Consider the following 26,746-nt stretch of genomic DNA (forward strand, 5'->3'; position numbering starts at 1 on the left):
TTCAACCATGCCTTGGTACCATGGCAATTGAGAACTACACAAGTCATCTGCGGATCCTGGCAGCACTGGAATTTGACATCTGCTACTTATAAAACACAATTTTGGAATGTTCTGGAGTATTATGAGCAGCTTTGTTCAAAATAAAAATGCAGCTATCTGGAGAACATTCTCTTCAGAGAACAAAGCAGTAGGGTGGCTTTTTCTTGTTATAACCACAGGTCTCATCCGCTGCTTCTCGGCCCAGCTGGTAGCACTATCCCCATCTCCCCTGAGAAGAGAGGGTCAGCAAAAGACTGCTGCACTCACAAGCAGAAACAACAAGAGGTCAAGAAGAGAGTTCAGTTGGTGAGAAAGCTGCAATGCGGTAAAAGATCAAGGAAGAACAAGTGATGAGAGAAGGGAGCAACTACAATTGTGAAAGGGGAAGTAGAGCACGGAACGCCGCACGACATCACCAGCGAGTTCATACTGAACTACCAGTGCAATCAGGCCCAAATTTGAAGAAGGTCCTTCAACACTCACCCTTCCCTGTAATCACTGGCACCAGGTCTTTGCTTTGAACATTTGATGGGCACAGCTAAAAAGAGCAGTGAGAGAACCTGAGTACGACTGAAAAACAAAGGGGGGGGAAAACAACAAAGGACAAGAAATAGAATAACAGCCACACAAGGAAGGAAGGAAGATGTGAGGAAATAATGATTATAAAACAGGCATTTCTTTTCCTGCCCTGATGGCCTATCGTTTCTCTCTGGTAACCTCCAGGGGTAACAGGCTCAACTGTGTCCCAGAACTGTAATTCATATTCTTGGGTATTATTTGTTTGGCTTTATTTGGATGCAGGGATTGCTGGCAGTGCTAGCTACAAACCAGCAAATTCAACTGAAAACAGAGCAGGAGACTGAAAATGGTATCCGCAGATATGGTGTGCTCCTTGCTGTACCTAGCACAAACTCACTCATACATGTCCCACAGCCCATCTCAAAGGCACGCTCCAAAAATGGCCATTTTATTTCTGAAGTCAAAGCTGATGTTAAACCAACTGTCTCTGTCATATGGAAGAAGGCAAATATAAAAAGGTCACCAAAGTGCCAGATGGAAGAATTTTTTAACTGGAAGCTCTGACATTAATTCTCTGTGTTTGTCTGAAACACTGAATTCAATGAGCAGATTAAATGTCTGTGCTGAACTGCCAAGGGAGAAACAAGTCACTCTCACAGAAAGGCCAACTGGTCAGACCTAGAGTAGGAATCCCAAGATCATACAAATCTGAGAAGAAGTTAAAACACCTGAATCAAAGAAAAATAAAGTTTTATACTCTAAGTTATTATAGGCAGTGCTTACACAACTCTTTCCTCTCACCACCACCCCCTCCACCAGACCTGCAATATAGCACATATTTATTCTGCTAAATTAATATCTAAATATTAGCAAAATTACTGAATCAAGCACAATCCTGGAGTCAGAAATTACTGCACATGATTGTACGTCCCTCAGATATGGCAAGGTGGAGCTGAGCATTTCTAAAATTAGTACTTTTTCTGTTCATAGCACAGCCTAACTTCAGAAACATGAGTTTTCAGTTCATTAAAGTTGATGCTCCTCTCCTCGCAGGAAAAAAAAATCTTTCTGATTTTGAAGAGAACACGGATTAGATTTTAGGTCTATAAAAGCCTACCTACCTCCTCAAAGCAAAACCCTGTCCTGTGATGACTGTCATCAAGAGCAGTCACCTAAGGGTGACAGGGTCTCAGCTAAAGGTCATGCAGGAGTCCTGACAGCCTGTAACGTACATGAAAAGAGACAGAAACTCAACAGATCTCAACTGATCTAAAGGGGCATTTTTCCCTATTTCTGTACTTATGCCCCAAAATACAGTAACTGTGTTACTAATAAAGCCTGGCAAATAAATTCTTCCTTTTACTTGCATGTTGCTCAGGTTTGCCTCAAAGCAAGTGGCATGCGATACGGCATTCAAGCTACTCCTGCAATTCAAACCGGGCTGCTGCTTCCATTAACCTGGTTCAAGACCTGCTGCATCCAAAAGCAGGAGGGTCATTCCTCCACTAAGCCAAACAGGGGGACAGAGGAGCAGATCAGCAGAGGTGTTGGCGTGGGAGAGGCAGCTTCCAGCACGGGGCACGAGCCAGCGACTCCTTGGTAACCAGCAGAGCGGTGGAGAAAGTGCCTGAACATAAACACTCTCCCATGAAATTGTGACAGGTGGTTTCTACACTCTTTTACTTAGTTACCCGTTTGTATCTGTTGCCTATCCTCCTCTGTAACCATATGAACAGCATTTAAAAATAAAGATTAAAAAAATATTTTCAATCCCTTTCCCATACCAGCCTCCTGCTCCAACAGATGGCTACATGTGCCAGTGCAAGTTCATAAGTTTTCTTTCCGTAAGTGCACTATTAGCAGCTTCGTATGAACATTATATCGTCTTTCTGCATTTACAGATTTGTAATTTTATTCTATCCTCCAACGCTCACCCCGATCATGAAGTTATCAAAGGCGTATCCACAAATGCAGTAAGTTTTCCCACTGCCATGTTCAAGTGTGAGAAATCTTGAGAGACTTGACAGCAAAATGCCTATTCTTGCTAAATTCTGAGGCTGTCAGTAAGGTTTTTAAGAAAATAAATGGTAAACAACTCCATGCCTTGAAAATAGGTTCTACCTAGTTCCTTTAGGCTCCTTTGCCTACCCTTAACAAGTCTTTTGATTCTTTCACAGGTATCATCAAGTACTTCTGATGCAAAATGAACGCAAGAATGGCTCTCCTACAAGCAGGGACTGCCACAAAAATATTTCTATTGGTCAGATCTAGTCATGCAACTGATACTGTAAGGCTTAAGCCCAACTACTCAACTAAGAAGTCAACTAAATTCTTTTATCTGATGAGCCTGAAGTCAGATGAAAGCAACGAGATATGATGATATTGTCCCTCAGGGGCCTGTACTGGGATCAGTACTGTTTAATATCTTCATCAATGACATAGCGGAATCGAGCACAACCTCAGCACGTTTGCAGGTGACACCAAGCTGAGTGGGGCAGCTGACACACCTGAAGGATGGGATGTCATCCAGAGGGACCTGGACAAGCTCGAGGAAAGGGCCCATGCAAACCTCATGAGGTTCAACAAGGCCAAGTACAGGGTCCTACACTTGGGTCAGGGCAATCCCCAGTATCAGTACAGGCTGGGGGATGAAGGGACCGAGAGCAGCCCTGCCGAGAAGGACTTGGGGGGACTGGTGGATGAAAACCTGGACACGAGCCAGCAATGTGCGCTCGTAGTCCTGAAGGCCAACCACATCCTGGGCTGCATGCAAAGCAGCGTGGCCAGCAGGTCGAGGAAGGTGATTCTGCCCCTCTGCTCTGGGGAGACCCCACCTGGTCCTGCATCCAGCTGTGGAGCCCTCAGCATGGGAAAGACATGGACTTGTTAGGGTGGGTCCAGAGGAGGCCACAAAAATGATCAGAGGGATGGAACACCTCTCCTGTGAGGACAGGCTGAGAGAGTTGGGGTTGTTCAGCCTGGAGAAGAGAAGAGAAGGCTCCGGGGACACCTTATTGCAGCCTTCCAGTACTTAAAGGGGGACTATAAGAAAGATGGGGACAGACTTTCTAGCAGGGCCTGTTGCAATAGGACAAGGGGTAATGGTTTTAAACTAAAAGAGGGTAGATTTAGACTAGATCTAAGGAAGACATTTTTCACAATAAGGGTGGTGAAACCCTGGCTCAGATTGCCCAGAGAGATGTCCCATCCCTGGAAACATTCCAGGCCAGGTTGGACATGGCTCTGAGCAAGTTGATCTAATTGAAAATGTCCCTGGTCATTGCAAGGGGGTTGGGATAGATGACCTTTGAAGGTCCCGTCCAACCCAAACTATTCTATGATTCTATGATGAGATAAAAACTTAATTTATAATGAACCAGATAGTTTGTTTCAGACTGGAAAGTCAGACAAAGATAGTTTAAGAACTCAAAACCAATCTTCACATATATGATGAAGAGCACATTTCTTACAAAAATACAAGAGGAAGGGGACAGGTTACACAGTCATCTTGGCAAAACATATGCATTTGCAGGTGGAAAGGTTTCAGAACCATTTTCTGTCAGGTACAACAACCTTCGTTGCACTAAAGCAGCATGCTATACCGTCCTTTACACATCAATGAGAATCTCACATTATCTTCAGCAGACGCTTAAAAAATGCTTCCCAAGAAATAATTCAAGACTAGAATGGTAAATTAGTTTTGCTCTTCTTCCTTCATTCAGACCAACTCCTTCATTAAAAAAACCCACAAAAATCTACTTACTTAATTCCCTTCCCTCTTTTCTGCATTTTTTCTCCTTTTCTTTCCTTCCTTCTCATCCAAAGTTCCTTTTTTAATACCTTTAGCAAAAGCTAGAGGAAAAACTAGGTAATGAGAGTTCTTTATTTCATTCTGCTAAGGCATTTCAAAGTTTCATTCTAGTATGAAGAAAAAATTTCTCCTGTTCTTAGGTGCTTCATTCCTGAGGTCAAAAACCCTACAGCTTGAGAAATGCACCTTCCAAAGGAGATCAATGTCACAAGGAAAGACAAGCTCTCTGACTGATTCTAGATCTGTTCACTTACACATTATCTTCCAGTTTGACAAGGTATCCTCTGTCAAATCAGCACAGCATGAACGTATATACAGAAAAAGTGCTTCAACTTTGTCATTAACCTCTTGTGCAAGTACTGTTCAGAGATTTAAATAACCTATATTCCAACTCTGTCTCCCAGAAATCTTAGTAACAGCCATCCACAACTGTTCTGCCATTGTTTTCTTTCATGCAAGTTTGAGAGTTTGAACAAGGATGACAAGTCCAGCTTCACAAACAATTAAGGGAAGAGAGTCCTCATCTGTGTTTCAATCTCATATACACCTGACTTCTTTTTTTTAACTTGTTCTTTTTTCTTTTTTTTTTTTCCCCTCAGATAAATGACCTGGTTACAGAATTCTATACAACTTGAATGAAAAGTCTTAAAAGCATTTTCTAGCAGCTACTGCAGGTTTGTCAGACTTGCAGTAGCACAATAACTTTCAAAGCAAAAAGGTGTAAGAAAGCATAATGAAACTTGCTTCTCGGTACATAATGTGCTATGCTGGAAAAAAATTGCAGAACCCCTGCAAACATACCACGTCCCATAATTCAGAATTTTTTCAGGGGACATAATGAAAACTGTAGCATCTAAAGTTATTGAGAATACAAAGAGCACTCCAGTATATCCTTTCTTGCAAAAATGCATAAAACTTAAAATGGAGAGGTTTCAAACCAATAGTGAGAAGAGCTCATCATAAGGAAAACTGTAATTTTATAGGAAGAATTCTCTGAACAGCATAGAGATAATGCTCAATTTTCAAAAACCTAGGTATTTCAACAGAGAAATGAAAATCACTGCTGCTGCTTTGATGTGTTCTAGCAAAAACATGTGCTGCAGTAGGCTTACAACTGTGCTCAAATCAATTCTAAAGAAAAAGTGATAACAGTACGGAACAGCCCAGCCTTCTGCAGTTGGTGGCAATTTGCGCCTCCGAAGCTGTGAGTTCATCTTGAATCACTTTCAACGAACAACAAATCCCGACAATCAAATCGGTCAAATATCACATCTATCGTTAAAATGAGAAGTCCTCCATCCTTACAGCACATTGAGTTTCTCATGAAAATATTTCACAAAACTGAGACTGACTGTAGATATTTTGCATGGCTTTTCCTGCACAGCTGCCTACCAGCAGTACAATCACATTTCATAATTATATAATTTGATGTATCTGGACTACTTTGCCAAATACAGGGAATTCCTTGCCAACTTGAAAGTCATGGGTGGTGGTTCTACCGCTTCCCCAGGCAGCAGCAAAATCAACCACCCCCATCACATAAGCTGTAGAACTTTCCAAGACAACTCTTCTGCACAACATTAAATAACATTTCTATAGCAAATATTTATCAACGGAACACATTTGTTCATTAAAAAACCCCCAATTTACAGGGAAGTCTGGACAAGCATAATATACACATATTCTCTACATGTTTAAATACATTTTCTTTGCACTTACACAAAGATTTAATAAACTGGTAGAGGACATATTCAAACGTATTAAGCTGTAGACTGAAAAGCATCAGAAATGAATTAAATGAAGCTGAACTTTCACAATATATAAACAGGCATTATGCTTTTTCCTAGTGGTTTTACTTCCTCACTGCTCACTCAGCAACATTTGGTATTTTCCTCTTCAGGTAAGTTGTATACAATTTAACATTAAATTATAAACATCCTACACAGCAAAACTGAAATACAACATGAATCCTATACATGTTCCAGGATAGAATGATACAGACTGGGTCAAAAGCTTGCTGATACGATGTTTGCTACTAGCTTAGATTATTTGACATTTCTATAATGTCTAGCTGAATTTTATCACAAACCTTTTTCAACCAGAAACTGCAACAGATCTCCTAGCCAGCAGGATAAGATAGCAAGTTCTACTGTAGCATTAACTTACCCAAATTCTAATAATAAATTCTAAAACTTTTTGCAAAACGAAACAAAAATCCCCACCCACACTTTTCACACCATTTCTGACTAGCACACCGTCATACGGTATGACAATTAACAGATAAAACTGGCTGCTTCTGCATCCTCTGTGGGCCAGTGCAGAATTGATATAGGAACTTCAGAGAAAGTCCATCCATTCAGAAATATGATAAACAAAGGAGCAAGATCACAATACTACTTCAGTTCACCAGCAACAGAGGGAAAACCCCAAAATTTACTTTTACAGAGGCAAAATGCTTTGTTTATGCTGTTGGTTCAAAAATCTTATAATACAAAATCAACCTCCTAAATTCAACATCCATCATTAGGCTAAATTGCTATTTCTTTTTCCTAAGTAGTTAAATCCAGAATTATACATAGGCTTTTATTAGGGAGTGAAGGGAAGACATCAGTGAAAAATATGCCACACGTGAAAAACATGCATATAATCAATAAAACTGACAATATACAATAAACTTCTTTCAAAAGCAACAAGTATCATAGAATCATAGAATATCTGGGTTGGAAGGGACCTTTAAAGGTCATCTAGTCCAACCCCCCTGCAATCTCTACCCCATCGTGCTACTGGCATCCCCACCACCGACATCCCCACCTCCGGCTGGTACTGGCATCTGCAGGAACAGCATCCCCGCCCCACACTGCTACCATCACCCATCACCCCCAGCACCTGCATCTCCCACCCCTCTGTGGGCAACCTCCACAAGTACCTCCCAGGGACCCATACAACGGGACATCTCAGAGGCTCTGTTACGAAAAATCTCATAATACATAACTATTGTATCAATTAGTCATGAGAGTATGAAAATCGATCAAGTTTCTTAAGATTAATAGATACACATATAGTTTTTAAAGTAGTCAGAGAAAGGTATTTACCAAACTGTACCAAAACCCAGAAGTCACCATGTATGTGGAAGAAGCTCTTCATGACTGATGGAGCTGCTGCTGGGAGGAGTTGTCCTGACATTAACACTGTGATTAGCAGGATTAAAAGAAAAATAAAGTCCTTAAGAGTCTATTCCTTAACTAATGAACCCGCCATGGTACCAAAAGAAAAACCTAATCAAAGATGTTGGAAGCCAGTATGGACCTATCTAAGGGGACTCAAGCTCGGAAAACATAATATTCAACCTGTTCTTCCCAAATTAAGAACACCAGATACATTTTTCTTTAGTCCAGAAACAGGCTTTGGAGCCCTGGTATCACACAGTCTCTCTGTTTCAATTAATATTTGCTAGGACACTCTCCTTCATTTCAACTTGGTTTGTAGACTGTAATTATCATTTTATCAGTACCTGAAACACCGAGGAAAATGTTAACACTAGTATTATCAAGCCCAATTTACAAACCGTGTATAGCACCACCTGACAGCTGCGTATTTTTGCCTTGATCGGACTTTAAAGGGAAATAAGCCCAACAAGGCTGTCTGGCTCTGCGTGGCAGCCCCCGCGAGCCTTCAGGGGCATCCCTGCTCTCAGGTTGATAGAGAAGCCGCTGAACACGACAGCCCGAAGCCTCACCTGACCCAGGCGGAGCACTCACACAAGCCCTCGCCCCAGCAAATGCTTACTGGCCCCGTAGGCCAGGCCCGGCCAGCGTGCCGACACCCGCGTGAGGCAAAAGCTGGGCGGTAGCCGGCACGGCGCAAGGATTTCCCTTAACGTACGAAACAAGCCCGTACCTACGGCCGCTGCAGCCCGGCAGAGCTGCGCCTCTCACTCACGCGGTGCCCACGCCAGCTACCCCCGGGGATGGACGAGGCGTGCGCGCACCGAGCTCCAAGGGCAGGCCTTTCGGGGCTTCCACCCACCTTCTTGGCTGCGGGGCCCCCGGGGGGCACAGAAACTGCCTGCCCGAGACAGAGCACCGACTCGCAGGTCAGCTTTTTAAAATGGCTCACCCAAGCTTGCAGCGCGAGGGGAAAAACGCTAAAACCTGTGCCTGTGGTTGGTCTTAGGGATTTTTTGGTTTTGCTTACGATTCACACAGCAAAATAGCTAAAAGGAGATAGCTGGGTGACCATTTTTGCTACAGGACTTCAAAGGCTGGCCAACCTCCTTGCACGAAGATGCAACATTGATGATTTTTAACCTGCTCAGCTCCACCTTTTTGAAGCTCTTCAGAGACACGAAGCAGACTATGGCAAACACTCACTCCTCAGGTAAGCTCTCATCCCCCGCCGTGACAGACCTCAGCCACGCTACAGAACGGATCCACGCAGGGAAGGTCAGAATCTTTACGGAGCACTCGGCACTAACCGCCTATTAAACTACGTTTTCTTACATTTCCCAACTGCATTCTTAACTTTTGGTCGCGTTTTCCAGATTATATGTTATTTTCCCCCCCTAGTTAATTCGGGATCTGTGCTTAACTAAATATTACCATAGGAAATACTATTTATCAATTAAAAAATGTCCAAAAGATTATTGATTTCTTAAGCTCAGAAAACTAAAATGGAAGAACTCCAGAGACAGCAGGAACACAGTGAACAGAGCTGATGGTTTTACATTCTTTACCAGAGAAGAAACACATGGAGGAAGAAAGCTGGTGGAAGCAACTTAAAATTTGCATTAAAAAAAATCCCACATGCCTAAGAGTTTCTGGGCTTTCATTCCTTGTGCAACATGAGAGCAAATACATATGGTTGGATTACTTCTACACATTAAACAATAGCAAATGCAGTGAAGGTTTGCAATTTATTAATAGGTATGACAGTATAAGCAATGGAAAACTTCCACAAAAAATGCTTGCAGCTGAAATAATCATTGTAATAGAAACATTCAAGGTTGTTCTTGACCTAAAAAAACCCCTCTGCTTTCTGAGACAAAACTATGCAAATTAAGTTTGTATACAGTGTCAAACAGCCTACTTCACATCACTTATATTGCAGTACATATAGTGTTACACATTTAGAATTTTTTTTTTAATAAGGAACTCCAGCAAAATAATAATGAAACCATCAGAATATAATTGAGATAGGGCTGAATCTTCCCCCTTTAATCATATTCAGTGACTAAGAAGAAAAACGCTTTAACTGGCAAGTACAGAAAAAGCAAACACGAATCGCCGTTAAACTAGTTATTTGATCTCACATTGATATACAACTGGTCTCTTTTTGGAGTATAATTCAGATACTGCAGAAAGTATAAACACGCTCCTCTAGAAATAAAACCCTCTCCTTTTACCCTTAACTAGTCATAGCAAAAACTATATTTCATCACTTTACCATAACTACCACAGTTGGTTCCCTTTAAATGCTAAAACATACAGTGAATTTTATTTTTTGTCCAGTTCCAATGGATTTATGTTGAGATTATTCTATGGCTTGATCTACAACTTGAACACACTAGCTGTCAGTCAAAAGTAATTCAAATTTTTCCATACAAATGGACAGTTTTTAACCTTTCTGTCTTGTACTAATGATAACTGCTGCTTTTTTCCTCCTCTCCGTCTCTGAACAGGCTGCTGCTCTAAGCTTTCATACGTTGAAATATTCCACTAAGACCCAAACCGCTGACAACACACTCCTACATAAGCATCCAAGAATGACTACTTAAAATGACTACCTCACTTTCTATTTTATTAAATAAAGACGGCATGCAAGAGCAATAAAATCATCACAGAGGTTAACAAGGCAAAAAGATATTCTGACGTCCATGATACAGCATGTATTTACAAAGGATAGTTTTAATTTTATCTTCCACCACCAAGCAAATCTGTGACTGATAAAGACATTTATTCAGATCTAGCAAGATGCACAGACTTGTTAGCAGAGATGAAAAAGTGGCTGATCACGTCCTTCGCTCACTGATCCCAGAGGGCGTTCAGCCAAGCATATATCGGAAAAAATTGCCCGTACTATCCTCTTAATACAATAATAAATAAGGCTGCCAGAGAGAGAAATACAAAGCCGTACAGAGAAAAGCATCGCTTTTAAGCCTTTCCCTACCTTCTCCGTGATATTTACAAACCGCAGGCAGTGCTGCCGGGGCGTCTCACCAGGGTGGCTGCCGAGAGGTCTCATGTGGCGTTCCCAGCTTCCCACCGCCTCCCTCTGCCTGGGTTTTAGGCATTCCCGAGAAAACCCAGCCTGACATGCACAGAATGAATCCTGCTCAAGTTGGAAGCATGTGATAACTAGGCTTCGGGTTGAAATGGGAAACCCCAGCACCCAATTAATCCCAGAGATTTTCACAAGCCCCATCTTACCGTTTTGCGGTTGCCCAGATCAGGTTAGATTCTCCTGCAACTCTTTGGCATCTCTCTAGCAATGTTAGTGTTTGCAGTCAGGCCAGGCTCATTCAGCAACTGAATTCACAACATCTTTCTGCACTAGCAAGCTGAAATGGTACGGCTGTACTACAGCTAAGAAAGGGGGAAATCCAAAGCAGAAAACAAAGAAATCCCTCAAGACAGGGTAATCTCAGTGGAGTAAAATATAAAAGGTACAGATGAGCACCAAGGGTACAATATTTCTCTGTCTAAATTTCACCAGCAAATGCTCTTTCTAAAAAGATTTTTTTTTTTAAATATATGATGGACTTGCCTGTGGAGTTCCCAGAAAGGCAGAGTATCCAGGCTCTGCAGCAGCATTGCAGCCAACGTAACCATGCATATGCTATCTAGGCAATTTCCAGCAGTCTTTTTGAAAAGATATTGATTTACAATGTAGCGCTGCCTCAACCCAATACAGAACTACCGCCAAAATAGCTAATGGTGATTTCATAGGAATTAAGGAAAAAAACTCAGCATTCAATCAAATGGATGGCAACTAATCATCCCAATCCAATTACGTCCCAGAACTGAAGGAAACCAGCAAGTTTGAGCAGCAAACGTTATTAAAGCCATAATTTAAAAGCATCTGGAAATAAGCACTACGAATGCCACTGTCCACTTTTACAGCAACAGTAAATATGAAAAAGCATTTTAAAATGTATTAAGCCAAAAAATGAACTCTTAAGTTAATTCTAGCATTGCAAGCGTGAAATGTAGTATTTAATTTATGAACATACAAAATATTCACAGCTGCGAGTAAGCGACAGACACCTACTCCGTACTGGGGAGCCACTGCTGAGCCCAAGCGAGCTTGGGTGCAGTACTAGGGAAAGGAGGGCAGCAGGAGCAAACCCTCAAGGAGGGCTTCTTCAAGAGGGTAGCGGCAAATCTTCTGCATCTCCTACTCCTGTAGCAGCCCCTGCTGGCCTGTGCTTCAGCTGGCTCCTGGCTCCCCAGAAACCTCCTGGCGTTGGGGGAGCGCTGGACAGACTACATGTGCTAGGACAGAGAACAGTAATGTGCCCAAGTGAAAAATTCATGAGAGAAAGAACGCAGCTCAACTGAACATCTTGAACACATAGAAGTATTTTTCTTTTTTACATAACGAGGAGGTGCAATGGAACTAGCAGGTGAAACACAGCCCTGGCTCACACCTTGGGCAGCTCCAGTCACCCACGTCACAAGACCATCAGAAACAAGCTCCTCCATGGAGTCCCACTCTGAAGAATGCACGGTGTGCCTGAACTTCACCCATTTGTTTGAGTCCCACCACTGCCACCAAGACTTAAGCACATGCTTAAATACTTCTCGATTCAAGGCTCACAGCTGAATCCAGCAGAAATGGCCTCAGTGACAATTAAACTTGAGTGGCATGAGCAAATTCCCTAAGATGGGACCAAAATTAAGTAGCACTTGTTATTTTTTCCCCTCACCTACTTCCTGACCTTAGTCACAGGGGCATATTCCAGAAGACTACTCAGTTTCTTAGCAGGTCGAAAGGTGTCATTTCCCCTGAAAAAAGACAACTTTCATTCTGTAGGTAAAAATTTTATTCTCAGATCACGCATGGGGATCCAAAGAAAACATGAAAAAAAAGCTTCCACATGAAATGTTGAGAAAATGCATTCAAAACATTCACATTTCTTGTCCTTATTCTGTGAACATCAAATTGGTCTGAGGGTGAGGGTGAACAAGACAGAAGGATCATCAGATAAAAAGTAGCTTATGAGTAAGCACCTGCAGAGACCAGTATGTGCCAAAAGACAGACGCCACATTAAGGAAAAAGTGGTGGACGGCAACAGGGAAAGGGAACACAGAAGGCAGAGAAACAGGGAATTGCATTCCAGAAGCAAGCAGTGTGTTGGGCCAGGGCACGGAATCAGGAAGCAAGCCAAAAGTCCACAAAGTAATGGGATCTAACTCAAAGAAGCCAAACCTTCCCCTATTTTGAAGTTAATTATTTTTACTGCCTTAAAAAATCTGCATTTATTGCATTACAGTCCCTCTTGTTGCCTTTGACATCCCCCTCCAGAGTCAGTTCAAGTTGCGCTTTGGCTTTCCAAACTGCACCTCTGCATGTTCAGACAGCATCTCTATTCCTCCCCAGTTACTTGTCCCCACTTCCACCTTCTGTAGGCTTCCTTTTTACCTTTGAGTCTGGTTAGGAACTACTTGTTCATCCATGCAGGCTTCCCAGCATTTTTGCCTGACTCCCTACTATTCTCATCCCCCTCCTTGCCCTGTGCTAGACCCATCACTTCCCCTGCTCCCATTCCCATGTGTTGACCATGGTTGAACACAACTTGGCTGGAACACAAATATGTGCTCTGCTGCTGCCCAGGGTAGCCCAAACAGGACTGGGAAACCTGGCTGGCAGGCAAAGGCAGTCTAGAATTACAACTAGAATTGATGGACCACACAGAGCCCCTTTACCATGGGACTCGTTTGTTTTCCAAGGGGGTGGGAGAGTCACTGAACTAAAAAAAAAAAAAAAAAATTTTCAATACAATACAAAGGAAAAAAAAAAAAGAAAAAGAAAGGTCAAATACCTATGGGTTTAGGTTTTAAAACTCTGCTCGGAAACCGGCCAAAAGTACAAGCTTCACATTATCAGTACTCTAATTCATGACACTGCTTTCATGGCAGGGCAGACTCCAAAATGCTCTGTCGCACTTGAGAACATTTCTCACACATAAAGAGGCATCTTTGGAGCTTTTCAAGATAATAGATACATCAACATCTGCAAATTGCTATACTTAAACCAGACTGATTACACAGTGTCACAGCTCTGACAGTCAATTAACTAAACGTGCAAACCATCATTTATTAATACTGCATAGTGAAAAGAATGCCAGTAGTTGCCTTGTGTTCTTTGTGGTCATACTACATACTGTTCAATTATAACTTGTCAGTAATGGCCTATTTCCATTAGTCTACGTTATAGAATCATTAAGGTTGGAAAAGACCTCTAAGATCATCCAGTTCAACCGTCAACCCAACGCCATCATGCCCAACTACATTAAATCATCTAAGAGAGAGGAGGGAGAGCAGAAGCATGGGAGAAAGAAGGCCAACTCTTCCCCCTCTCCAAGAAGTAATAACCACATGCAGTAATGTGTACATGTGTCATACGTCCATATAAACCCGCTTTCTTCTCATAGAAGACACTGCATGATTAAGAAGAGCCATTGATGAACACACACGTTTCCGTTTTGAAAACTGCAGATTGAATATATCAGGAAAGAATAAACACACCTTACAGTTTCAAAAATTTACTCATCTGTGAAAGTGACTGGCACACCTAGCCAGTCACTTTATAAGCCACTGATAATATTTCAGAAAAACTGATTTGACAAGATGCTTAACAAGTTGTACTCAGAAAGAGAGGACTGGATGGGACCACACCTGTCCAAGTCCAGTTCAGCTCCCTGCTATCACAGGCAATCACAAGATATCACCCCTTCCCTAAACTGGTAAGTTAGGGTTTAGTTTGAGGTCAGAATGCATAGAGTACACAAGAGATGACCTTAATACAACAACCCAGCAGTGGCAAAAATGTACTGAATGCAAAGAAAATAATTTTTATCTTAAGATGGCAAGGGAAGCAGTGGATACTATTGCACAGTGGAATGCATGGCAAGTTATTCCAAGTACAACATGCTGTTAAACTTGCTTCACAAAACCAGTATTTGAACTATACCGTCTGCATTATCTGATATGGTAGGACTTCACTTAAAAAGTCACTGTCTGAAATAAAATGCAACGTCCGAACACAGTGCCAATTACTTCTGCAACTTTTAAGACCAAAGAAGAGATTTTATGGTTTTACAGATTGATTCCAAATACTCTTAGCATTATAAAGAATTTTTAAAGTGCAAGTTCAAAGGGAACAACAACAACATGGAGAACACTGTGTAATGTTTTGATACATCTAAAAAATACTTCAAATCAGTTTAGATACTTCAACTCAGTGAAAGTGCTCTTTGCATATAATAGATTAATCAAATTACTTTGGATAATTATACTCTTTCTGTGCAATAAGAATACCTAACTACAACATTCCTAGCAAAGCCTCATCTTCCTGCGAACACTAATACAGTTACACTGACATTGTTTTATTCTTTTCTCTTGCTATGCTGGCAAAGATCCCATATAAATAAATAATCCAGACTAAAACACATTGGTGCAATGAATCTATGATAAGAATTTGGATTTGGTCTTAAACTATTTTCCAAGCCTTGCTTTTTCTTTTCTTTTTTTTTTTAAACTCTTCATTAAAGCTAGTATATAAGGACGATTCTAAAGAATTCTGTTAGCCCTAATTACTAGCCAAAAGTACTTAAAGAGAAGAAATGCAAAGGCCCGAGGCAGTCGACAGATGTCAGATGCAGAGCTTAGTCAAAGTAGGGAATTTCATAATTATTCTACTTTTAAGATGAGAGCAGATCTGTAGGCTTTTCCACTGGGGGTGGGCATCTAGTATAGATGCAAAACAGGACTCCGATATACCTTACCTTGCAATAATAGAGCATGCCTTGCTATATAAAAATAAATAAATAGTCTTCTCCCAGCCACATCTCTCTCATACTTGCAAAAATAAACCCAACTATGACACACAGACAGAATTCTATCTCAGCTAGTACTGTGTTCATGCCTTTATAATATATTAAAATTACACTATTAAAAAATACCTATCTGGAAAGAGTATGAAGCCTATATCAAGTATCAGGTAAAATAATCTGCATCTTGTTTGCCTAAACTCCTCATCTCCAACTGAAGGACAGTAAGTGATAGCAGAGTCATTAATCTTCAGCATCATAGAGTTACGCGTACTGCCAACAGTAGCAACATTTCACTACAGAAATCGAGGTATCTTCGAAATACACAAATAAAATTCTAGACAAAAAATGCACCATAGTTCGTAAGGCTTATGATGTACCTGCATTTACACATAACCTCACATTCAGGTACTAAGTCTTAATGTTACTAATATATTGTGTACAAAGCAGCACAACCTAGACTACTTAGGAAAAAAAAAAGACATTTAAATCAACATCTCAGTCAACCATTTTTCAAAAACACCACAAAGAACTCAAGCAGTATAAAATTCAAATGTATGCACTCTGTCTGGAAGATGATAACAATCAGTAAATTGGCTTACTGGAGTGGCTTTAATTACACTAACTCATCTACTATGACATATAATTCCTAAAACCACATAGCTGACAATTCTCATATTTGCAATACAAAAAAAAAAAAAAAAATCTAGCTAATCAGGAAAGGGTAGTCATATTTCTATGACACAAATTTTAATGATGAATAGTAGAGACACAGTTTACAAAGTTTTTCTTGAGAGAGACTTATAAAGAATTACCAATAGCTTTTTAACACCTACAAGTATAATCCCCAGGGGAAAAAAACTGAAAATGTTTCATTTTCAAGTTACATACATTGCTACAGCTGATCTCATACAGGGATGAAACTCAATGATATCCCATTTCAATGTCATCCATAGCATTATAGCTAGGAGAAGAAAGCCTTCTATAAATGAATTAAAACTTAACACAAAAAGAGCAGTTCTTCGTCTCTCTCTCAAGTTTGTCATACACTGAAATTCTCATCTTATTTGAAAACACTAGATTTTAGCTTCCCTTCGTTTCCACTTTGAGATACTCACATGAAAGGCTTTGTTGTTTTTTGTTTGGGGTTTTTTTTTATTTCACCTGATGTTTTTCTACATTGCAACAGGAAAAAAAAAATAAGGCTTTCCAACTGAAAAAGGATTTATGCACAAAATGTAGCCTACTGTGATTAAAAGATATACGGCCAAATCAACCTCCACATTCCTCTGATGTAGGTAAGAAGCTAGAATAAGTGGCATGTTCACAGTACGCACTTTGAGAAATCTGTATGTACTCTATTCTTCTTCTTCACTAAGTAGTGTTCCGTTGAGCCACAATTTCAGTCCTTAAGGCTTTTTCTATCTGCTGAGCTTGCCACACAATGCAAATAGTGAATTCATGTTATGAGAACAATAAAGCAACCACCTTCAGATGGGAATAACTGTTGACAACTCTTGCACTGCAACCGAACTACCAACATACAAGTAAAAGACTACAGCTCTGTTCAGCTGCCTCTATCCGTCCCTTAAAGGCTTCATTGACAAGGATAATCAAAATTTCTGGTGAAAAATCCACTGAGGATCACAACAGAAGATCACGTGATCTATGAATTTAAGTTCCACAGGCCAAGACCCTGGTGTCCTCTACAGAAAGTGTAGAAGCTATATGGAAATAAGCATCACATGGCATGAACAGGACAACCAGGCCATCAGGCCCTATCAGCATGGGTTCATGAAAGGCAGGTCCTCCTTGACCAACCTGATCTCCTTCTATGACCAGGTGACCCACCCAGTGGACGAGGGAAAGGCTGCGGATGTTGTTTACCTGGACTTTAGTAAAGCCTTTGACAGCATCTCCCATAGCATTCTCCTGGAGAAACTGGTGGCTGCCCATGGCTTGGACAGGTGTACTCTTCGCTGGGTAAAAGACTAGCTGGCTGGCTGGACCCAAGGAGTGGTAGTGAATGGAGTTAACTCCAGTTGGTGGTGGTCACAAGTGGTGTTCCCCAGGGCTCAGTTTTGGGGCCAGTCTTATTTAATATCTTTATCAATGACCTGGACAAGGAGATTGAGTGCACCCTCAGTAAGTTTGCAGACGACACCAAGTTGGGTGGCAGTGTTGAACTGCTTGAGTGTAGAAAGTCTCTAAAGAGGGATCTGGACAGGCTGGATCGATGGGCCGAGGCCAACCATATGAGGTTCAACAAAGCTAAGTGTCGGGTCCTACACTTGGGTCACACCAACCCCATGCAACGCTACAGGCTTGGGGAGGAGTGGCTGGAGAGCTGCCCAGTGGAAAAGGACCTGGGAGTGCTGGTCGACAGCTGTCTGAGTATGAGCCAGCAGTGTGGCCAGGTGACCAAGAAAACCAATAGGATCCTGGCCTGTATCAGAAATAGCGTGGCCAGCAGGAGTAGGGAAGTGATCGTGCCCCTGCACTCAGCACTGGTGAGGCCATACCTCAAAAAACTGTGTTCAGTTTTGGGCCCCTCACTACAAGAAACACATGGAGGTGCTGGAGCATGTCCACAGAAGGGCAACGAAGCTGGTGAAGGTCTAGAGAACAAGTCTTATGAGAAGCGGCTGAGAACTGGGCTTGTTTAGCCTGGAGAAAGGGAGGCTGAGGGGAGACCTTCTCGCTCTCTACAACTACCTGAAAGGGGGATGTGGTGAGGTGAGCCCGAGTAACATGCACTACGACGAGAGGAAATGGCCTCAAGTTGTGCCAGGGGAGGTTTAGATTGGATATTAGGAAAACTTTCTTCACCAAAAGGGTTATCAAGCACTGGAACAGGCTGCCCAGGGAAGTGGCTGAGTCACCATCCCTAGAAGTATTTAAAAGTCCTGTAGATGTGGTACTTAGGGACATGGTTTAGTGGTGGACTTGGCAGTGTTAGGTTAACAATTGGCCTCAATGATCTTAAAGGTCTTTTCCAAGATAAATAATTCTATGATTCTATGACCCTACCACTTTATAGCTTTAAGCCAATCTAGACGATGAAGTGATGAAACCCTAAAGGCACCCCAAAAGTAAGATGATAAGGCCAACTACATTAGGCATCATATAGATTATTTTCAGAAAATTAATCACGACTCTTGAGAGCTTCCTCTGTGGCCTCTACAGTACACATAGAAACTACTTTTACAGGATGTCAGACAGCTTGAGAAGGCGTTCTTGGATTCACCTGAAGCCCAAAATTTAATCTACTTTAAAATTTAATTTATCATGTATTTTCTCAATGCAAGACAATGATGAGTGTTGAGGTGAATATAACTGCTCCATTAAGTAAGGACAACACTTTTGGCATTGAAGGAGGTTGATGGAGTATCTACAGATGAGCGAGGCCTGTGCTTTAAAAATCTAAAAATACCACCCCAGAAACCAATTAAGAAGTTGGAGATCTCTTTCACTGGCATTCACAGTAACAGGGAACTGAGGGAATGTCACAATTATTCTTGTCTTCATTCTCTCACGTGGGACCTTGAAGTACCCCAAATTAGCGAACTCAAGAGATTTACATGACTGTGCATTTAAATAAGGATTACCTGCATACATCTCCAGTGGAATCCTGGCAGAACAACTTCCCTAAGTTCTGGCCTTCTTGAAATTTGGTATCCAAATACCAAACCCGAAGGTGGGGAGGGAATCTCACAAGACATCTTCTCCAGGCAGTTGCTACAAGGAACCACCTGATTGGTTCTGTTTTCAGAGACAGCTGCAACTGCTAATAAAAGAACCTCACAACAATGACATTTAATCCTAAATATGGTGTTTTGTGGCGTGAGATAATTTCAGCAATTATTTCAGACTCCTCACAAGCTCATTTCCTTTTAACTGGTCAACAACATACTTTTATTTGTACTCTTCACAATGTTTGTCTTTGAGTTATGTCAAGTGGCAGAAGAACCATCAGCCCAGGAGCCATGGCGTGCTATGTGAAAAGTACCACTGACAGGTATCTAAGGTTCTGCTCTTTGTCACAGGAAGTTACTGAGAAATACAAGATGCTATAAAAGCATGTTTATTACAGCAATCTATAGAAAACGAACCCACAAACTCATCATGCAGAAGAACAAATAACTGATTCACCACCATCTCAGATGTCTTAACAGATTCAACATATATGATATTTATCAGTCTCTATGGCTGCCATCTTATCACTATGGGGACAGTAACTGACAACAAATGTTTTTATGTCAGAGAAAGAGTTATGCTGAATTAATACAAATTACATGTTCATATATAGTGTACTATAGTAAGGTGTACAAATCAACATCCTTTCTTTTCGTTCTGCTAAATGGAAGTTCAGTTCTCACATTTCCTTCTAGAGATGCTACAATCTTTCCATTATCTGTACAGGTCATCATTGTAGAATAGGTATAAAGCCTCAATTTAAAAAAAAGACTTTTTAAATATTAAAATAATTGAAAGTTGCCAGAGGAACATACATAGTGTCACTCATAAAACGTCAGAATAAAAGTTCATCTAGTCTGTTTCTGAAAGCAACCAAGTTTGTTAGGGGATAGACAAATGTGATCCTTCCCCCTATATATCCTTCTAACCACCAGCAGTTTAAATCCAGACCTATACATCACAAACTCATGAAGGAACTTCACTTTTGAACTCATTTATACCTTTGGCCTCCAGGTGGTAGAGAGTTACAGAAAGCCGCACAGTTACAAACCATTCCTTCTCTTGAAAACCAAAACCAAAAATTTCTGATTATTTCTCACTAAGTAGGAACTACAAAGCAGCTAAAGAAATGTTGCACAATTATTGCCTCTTCACCAGCATAAATTCAGCTTGTGATCTCACAGGTTACTATCTCATCCTCCCTCAATGCTCTGTTTTACACTGTAATTAGTCTTAATCTATTACCTTCAACTCAATGGAAGCTATACTGCACTTGTAACTAAACATTCTTGTCTTCTCCCTCTGTGTCATCTTCTGTGTCATTTTTGTAATATGATGGCTAATATTTGATATGGTATTTACACAAACAAGATTTCTGCAATAACAGGATGGCAGCTTTGGTTTTGTTCTCCTTTTTTTTCCTATTGTTTTCTGAAGGTGTACTCATTTTTTAGACTGCTGCTGAACACCGAGTCACTATCTTCAAGCTATTATCCAATGACCCTATAATTCCTATCTGCAATAATGATTTGTTTAGACTTACCATTATACATGCACAGCTGCAGTTAAATTCTTCATATGCATCAGTCTGTAAATATTAGCATGAAATGCCATTATCATTTCATCATCCAAATAGTCTATACTGCAAAATTCTTGGGCAACAACAATAGCTTTTTTAAATGTGCCAATTTTTCATGCCTTTTCCATGTCTTGGTCTTCTACCTTGAAGGTTAGTTGCCATTCCCCTCTAAGTGTCAAAAATTGATATTTTAGCTGTTTTGTATGTGTGACAGATGTGACTGATGTATAAGCATCACACAAATCATAATGCTTGGCAAATCCAATGATAGCAAAACACTAGGTTGGATGGCGTGCTATGAGATTAAAGAAGTTGCTGACAAAAAATTAAATAGAAATACTCAAGTAATACCTGATTTAGGAATACTGCTGGTTCTCATGATTAAATACGAGACGCAGTTGTGAGAAATATCTCCCCTCCCTCCAGTCTGGAAGGCTGAACTACCTAATAGGGACAAGAGTTTCACTGCAGTCACCCATACCTTTGTTCTTTACTAATTAAATTGGCACAGAATTATATACATCAAAAAGGCATGTCAAAGCTCAACTTGATGCAATGCTGAGTCAAGTGCTCACAGGAAATGAGCACCAGAACTGCAGGTATTGCACTAACATTTATCTGTTCTTTGGTTAAATACAAAGTGTTGGTTTTGACCTATAAAGCCCTTTACCATTTGGGTCACTAGCTCCTTGCAGATTGCTTTTCTTGTCCCGTTTTATCTCAGTAATTCAGACAAGACGGTTGCATCCACCTGGGCTTTCTTACTGAAGGGCACTTCAGTCCAGAAGTTGATAAAGCTTTAATGCATGTTGAGCAGCTTATCTATTTTCCCAGGACATCTTAGTCGAGAAATGGGAAGCATCTCAGAGCTGCTGAAGTCAAAAAACTTCAGGAAGGACAAGAAAAAAGCCTCTTCCTCGTACTATAAAAAATACCTTTACAAAATACAGTTAGTGGTAGCACAGCTACTGCAGCTTACATGTTCACAGAGCACCCAATCTCACAGAAAATTCCACCTAAACGTTTTTTTCCTCCTCAGACCACCTCATTCAGCATCATACCAGAAGGTATCTAAAGTCTGCACATATCAAACTATTTTTCAGAAGAATGATGCAGCCATGCATCATCACTCCTGAAGCATGGTTGCGTGTTCAGATGCTTCAGAACTCTCACAAGACCAAACCCACTTGCAAAATCTTCTGTGGCAAAAACCCAAACCTAGTAGTACATTTAACTTCTGACTGATGTAGCAGAACATTACTACGAAAAGAATTCTTATGGTACCATAAAACAAACCCAAAACCCCTTAAATTGGTCATCCTCATAATCTAAGAGGTTCCACGAATCACAGAATCATTAAGGTTGGAAAAGACCATCAAGGTCATCAAGTCCAACCATTAACCCAACACCACCATACCCACTAGTCCCAAAGTGCCACGTCCACACGTTTTTTGAACGTTCTAGAGGTGGTGACTCCACCACCACCCTGGGCAGCCTGTTCCAATGCTTGACCACTCTCTCCATAAAGAATTTTTCCTAATATCTAATCTAAACCTTCCCTGGCACAACTTGAGGCCATTTCTCCTCTTTCTATCACTAGATACTTGGGAGAAGAGACCAACACCCACGTTGCCACAGCCCCCTTTCAAGTAATTGTAGAGAGCGATAAGGTCTCCCCTCAGCCTCCTCTTCTCTAGGTTAAACAACCCCAGTTCCCTCAGCCACTCCTCATAAGACTTGTGCTCCAGACCCCTCACCAGCTTCGTTGCCCTTCTGTGGACACACTCCAGCACCTCAACATCCTTCTTGTAGTGAGGGGCCCAAAACTGAACACAATAGTCAAGGTGTGGCCTCACCAGTGCAAAGTACAGAGGTAAAATCACTTCCCTACTCCTGCTGGCCACACTACTTCTCATACAGGCCAGGACGCTGTTGGCCGCCTTGGCCACACTGCTGGCTCACGTTCAGCCAGCTGTCAACCAGCACCCCCAGGTCCCTTTCCGCCAGGCAGCTCTCCAGCCGCTCCTCCCCAAGCCTGTAGCGTTGCATGGGGTTGTTGTGACTGAAGTGCAGGACCTGGCACTTGACCTTACTAAACCTCGTACAATCGACCTTGGCCCATTGATCCAGCCTGTCCAGATGCCTTTGCAGAGCCCTCCTACCCTCCAGCAGATCAACACTCCCACCCAACTTGGTGTTGTCTGCAAACTTATTGAGGGAGCACGAGATCCCCTCACTACGTGACTATCTACACGTAGTTACAATGATAATAATGCACTGTTTCAGATATTTTCTTAAGGGAAACCTTACATTCTTTTGAGAAAGCAACAATAAACTCTCAAAAACGAGGCATCACGAGCTATACGGGTCATGGACAAAATTATGCAGCAGTGAACACAATTTCTTCAGAATCTGGATGTTAAGAAACTTCTCTTATGAAGTAGAACCGCTGATACTTGTTGTTCTTCCAATTAGAAAGATGTCTTCTTAACTAAAATTTAAAAATAAAATTAGTATTACCCTATCAGTGTAGTCATTAAATTAGGACTCCACTCTACTAGACTTCTTACTGACAGAGAAGTGAGATGAGCATCCACGGCCAAGTTGGCCACCTATTCAAGTGAGAGAGGGAGGGAATCCTACCTTTCCTTGCCTTCTGTTTCAGTGTGGGCGTTTTGGAAGCAGAACGGTTGAGAGGTAAGAGGAGAACTGATTAAGAAAACTGTAGCAATACTAACTATTAAAAAGGAAAAGCCAAGAAGGAAACTTGTAGCAAGACCTGTACTTGTCATTTTAGTTATGTGCTCTCAGCCATAATATATATTTTCTTTCTGTAAAATATAGTTTTAGTTTGCAATCTGAACAATGTAATTGCTGTAACTTTATATAATTGTTTCTCTCATGCTATCTAGTGTCTGATATTCAAATAAAGCATTCAATCTTCAGCCAGGTTGTGCCTGCCTCACATAATGCCAATGAGTAACAATATGCCTCCCACATAACATTAGGCAATCTTTACTCAGCTTTTAAGGTGCCACCCAAAAAAAAACAACCCAGCCTACAAACAGATATACATGACCAGCAACAGGACACGAGGGAATGGAATGAAGCTGCATCAGGGGAAGTTCAGATTGGACATTAGGAAAAGGTTCTTCACTGAGAGGGAGGTCAGTCACTGGAACAGACTCCCCAGGGACTGGGGACCAAGGCACCAAGCCCGTCAGAGTTCAGGGAGTGTCTGGACAACGCTCTTAGTCATATGATTTAGTTTTAGGTAGTCCTGCGAGGAGCAGGGAGTTGGACTCGATGATCCTTATGGGTCCCTTCCAAGTTGAGATATTCTATGATTATATGTGTAGATCCCCATTTTATTGGATAAAAGCCTCTATTTACAAAACCTTTTACAAGACAAGGAGCAAAACAAATGTTTTACCATGAAAACCAATACTGCATTTAATTAAGAATGGTAAGTGGAAAAAGAGATCTAGAACAGGAGAAACATCAAAACATATAAATTATGTTTCCCCTAGAGCATTTCAAGGACAAATTTCAACTTTAAGTTTCACAGAGGAGAGGTTTGAAGGCCTCAGAAATGTAAATGCTGCAGAACTGCTCTTTTAAGGTATAATTCCCAATAGAATTTGATGTCTTTGAGGAAACGTGTATGTGTGAGATACTCCAGCATAACATTATGGCTGCTGCCTGACAAAATTTTGACAAAAATGATGGACAAAAATACTGCAATGCTTTTAGAACTTATAATATGAAGGGCTCTTATGTCTAATAGGGTATCTGTTTGTCCTCAGAAAATGTTGTGGAAATAATTTAAATCGTAAAAAGACTTGAGTACTAGCAGATAAAATTACTAAGGCAATAAAAATTCAGACAAGAATAATTCCACTGAAGCCACAGTGATATTAAGAAAACACGCAGAAGATCACTTTAAAATGTTTTACAGCTGCCTTGGAATTTCATATGCCAAGCACAGATTTGACGCTTCTCAAATAAACACTTTCTATTTGAAATGTTACGAAAAAAAAATATACACCTCACACTCTTCACTTATACCTGAGGTGTTTATATTCCTGGAGAGTCTCATTAACCTCAGTGCAACCAGTACGTTGAGAGAGAAACACACAAAAGGCTGGTTGTTCTTTAACTGCCCATGATAGCACAAACTACCAATTACAATACATGCACAGATGGCTAATTGGTTTTATCACAGTTTTCACAGCTCTGGGAAGGGGGACATAACATTTCCCAATTTCCCTGATGGCCAGTACCAGCAGCACAAGAAGAATTCATGTGTCGAGCCCCCTCAGGTCCTGTTGTCCTACTTGGTCACAAGAAAAAAAGAGAAAAAGAAAGAAGTTTTATAGAAGTTTACAAGACTCACTCAACATCCCCAATGCAATTTTAATTAGGTCTTCAGTATACACACTGATTTCATCTCTCAGTGACTTTTGAAATGCTAAGAAGATTGACACATAAATACCAAATTCTAAACATTTCAAAACAAGAACAGAGGTTATGAGACTTGCAATTAAGTTGTCAAGACTGGTGACACTAAAACCCCACTATAAAAAACAAGTAAAAGAAGTGCAAGAAACAGTCTTCGCATCTAAAGCTAAATTTTAACAGGACATTTTGGTTCAAATTCATTGTATATAATATTACTCCTTCCTCTAAAATATCTGATAATACATATCTCTCTCATACAGATTCATCTGTAGCTACATTGTTCATGGGAAGACTAGATCACAGACTTCTGTAATTAAGTTTAAACAATGACAACAGTAACAGCTTCCATCCCAAAATGGATCAGCTATGTGTAGGGCGTGTGTATCAGTGAGTTTCACACCTATTTGCTGAAACAGAACGGGGAAACTGAGGACTCCACAGAAAGATTTGAATTCCAAAAAGGACCTTGTGTTCCAAATGTTAGAGATCATCTTCCCCCACACTCCTAAACTGCTGCCCGTTCTCCCTAAAACTGTTTCTGATACCGCCTTTGCTCCTAGCCCTCCATACCCACTCTTACGCCCTTACTCTCCGTACATACCCATACACACCAATGTCCTTTTCAATGCCTTCCCAAACCCTCCAAATTCCTTGTTAGGCTCCTTTTTCTGCATATATTAGAAGCACTGAACATACTCAAGGAACAAAGAGCATCCTTGCCCTCACGTTCTCCAGGTGCCTCAGATCATCACCTGAAACCTGGAGGGATATGTCACAGCAGGAGTCTGACTTTGTCCCTGTTCAGTTGGAAGTCCCTTCTCATGCTTCAGCATATGTACAGGCAAGTTAGCACAGATCCTATAAGGAGTTGCAGTATACTTCTACGATATGAAACCCTCGAAAGTTTTAGCCATGCTTTAACAAATCTCTAATACGCATTCATTAAAAGTTTTCTCAGGGTACCAAGTTTGGGAAAATTTTGATAGAATGACGAAAGCAGAAGAAAAATCGTTTTTGGAATGAACACCTCCCCTTGCTGAACTTAAGTGAGGTAATTTACTGAGGTAATAAGGATGTGCAATTTCTAAAATTACTGATCATTCTTACACCTGCTGAATTTTCCTTAAAATTGGCATCCGCAAAGCGATGCAACAAACAGCCTGAATCTGCAGACCGCACGTGCTATGAAGCAAGGAGAAGACCTGCTCTTCCTGCCTCGCCACGGAGTCACGGGGACTCTGAGCTAGACTTGTACTCCCTCACCAATGTGGAGAGAGCGTGAGCAGAATAATATGGATTTTTATTCAGAATAAAGCACACCATCCATTTCCTCCCTCATTCGTTTCTAGGCTGATGTATTTCTGCTGCAAACACACTGAAACTAAAATGATTCGCACAATGATTTTTTGACAGGCCTACTTCCTGGCAGTGTAGTTTTAAAAAAACAGCTGGCAATTGGCGGTCAAGCAATTGAAATCTATCTTTGAAAAGTGTAGCTTAATAACGCTGGCTCACGGAGGACTGTTTCATAGGATGATTACCAGCAAAGGCTGCCAGTAGTATTTAGAGCACAGTGAAAGAAATTCTTGT

At 41.0% G+C, this 26,746-nt stretch overlaps 1 protein-coding gene across 2 annotated transcripts in view; it reads right to left on the reverse strand.

Annotated features, from left to right (window-relative positions):
• Window positions 1-26,746, reverse strand: part of CDK14 (cyclin dependent kinase 14) — a gene marked incomplete at both ends in the record, with an annotated part of 262,343 nt that overhangs the window by 181,051 nt on the left and 54,546 nt on the right. The window contains one exon of one of the 2 annotated variants that reach the window (XM_082015335.1): window positions 11,132-11,200. The exons of the other annotated variant lie outside the window; for it this stretch is intronic. Coding sequence (XP_081871461.1) covers window positions 11,132-11,200 — 69 coding nt within the window. Of the gene's footprint in view, window positions 1-11,131; window positions 11,201-26,746 lie in introns of those variants that run through there. 2 annotated transcript variants of the gene reach the window in all.

Source organism: Phaethon aethereus, assembly GCF_964289735.1.
Source record: "Phaethon aethereus genome assembly, chromosome: 2".
Lineage (NCBI taxonomy): Eukaryota > Metazoa > Chordata > Aves > Phaethontiformes > Phaethontidae > Phaethon > Phaethon aethereus.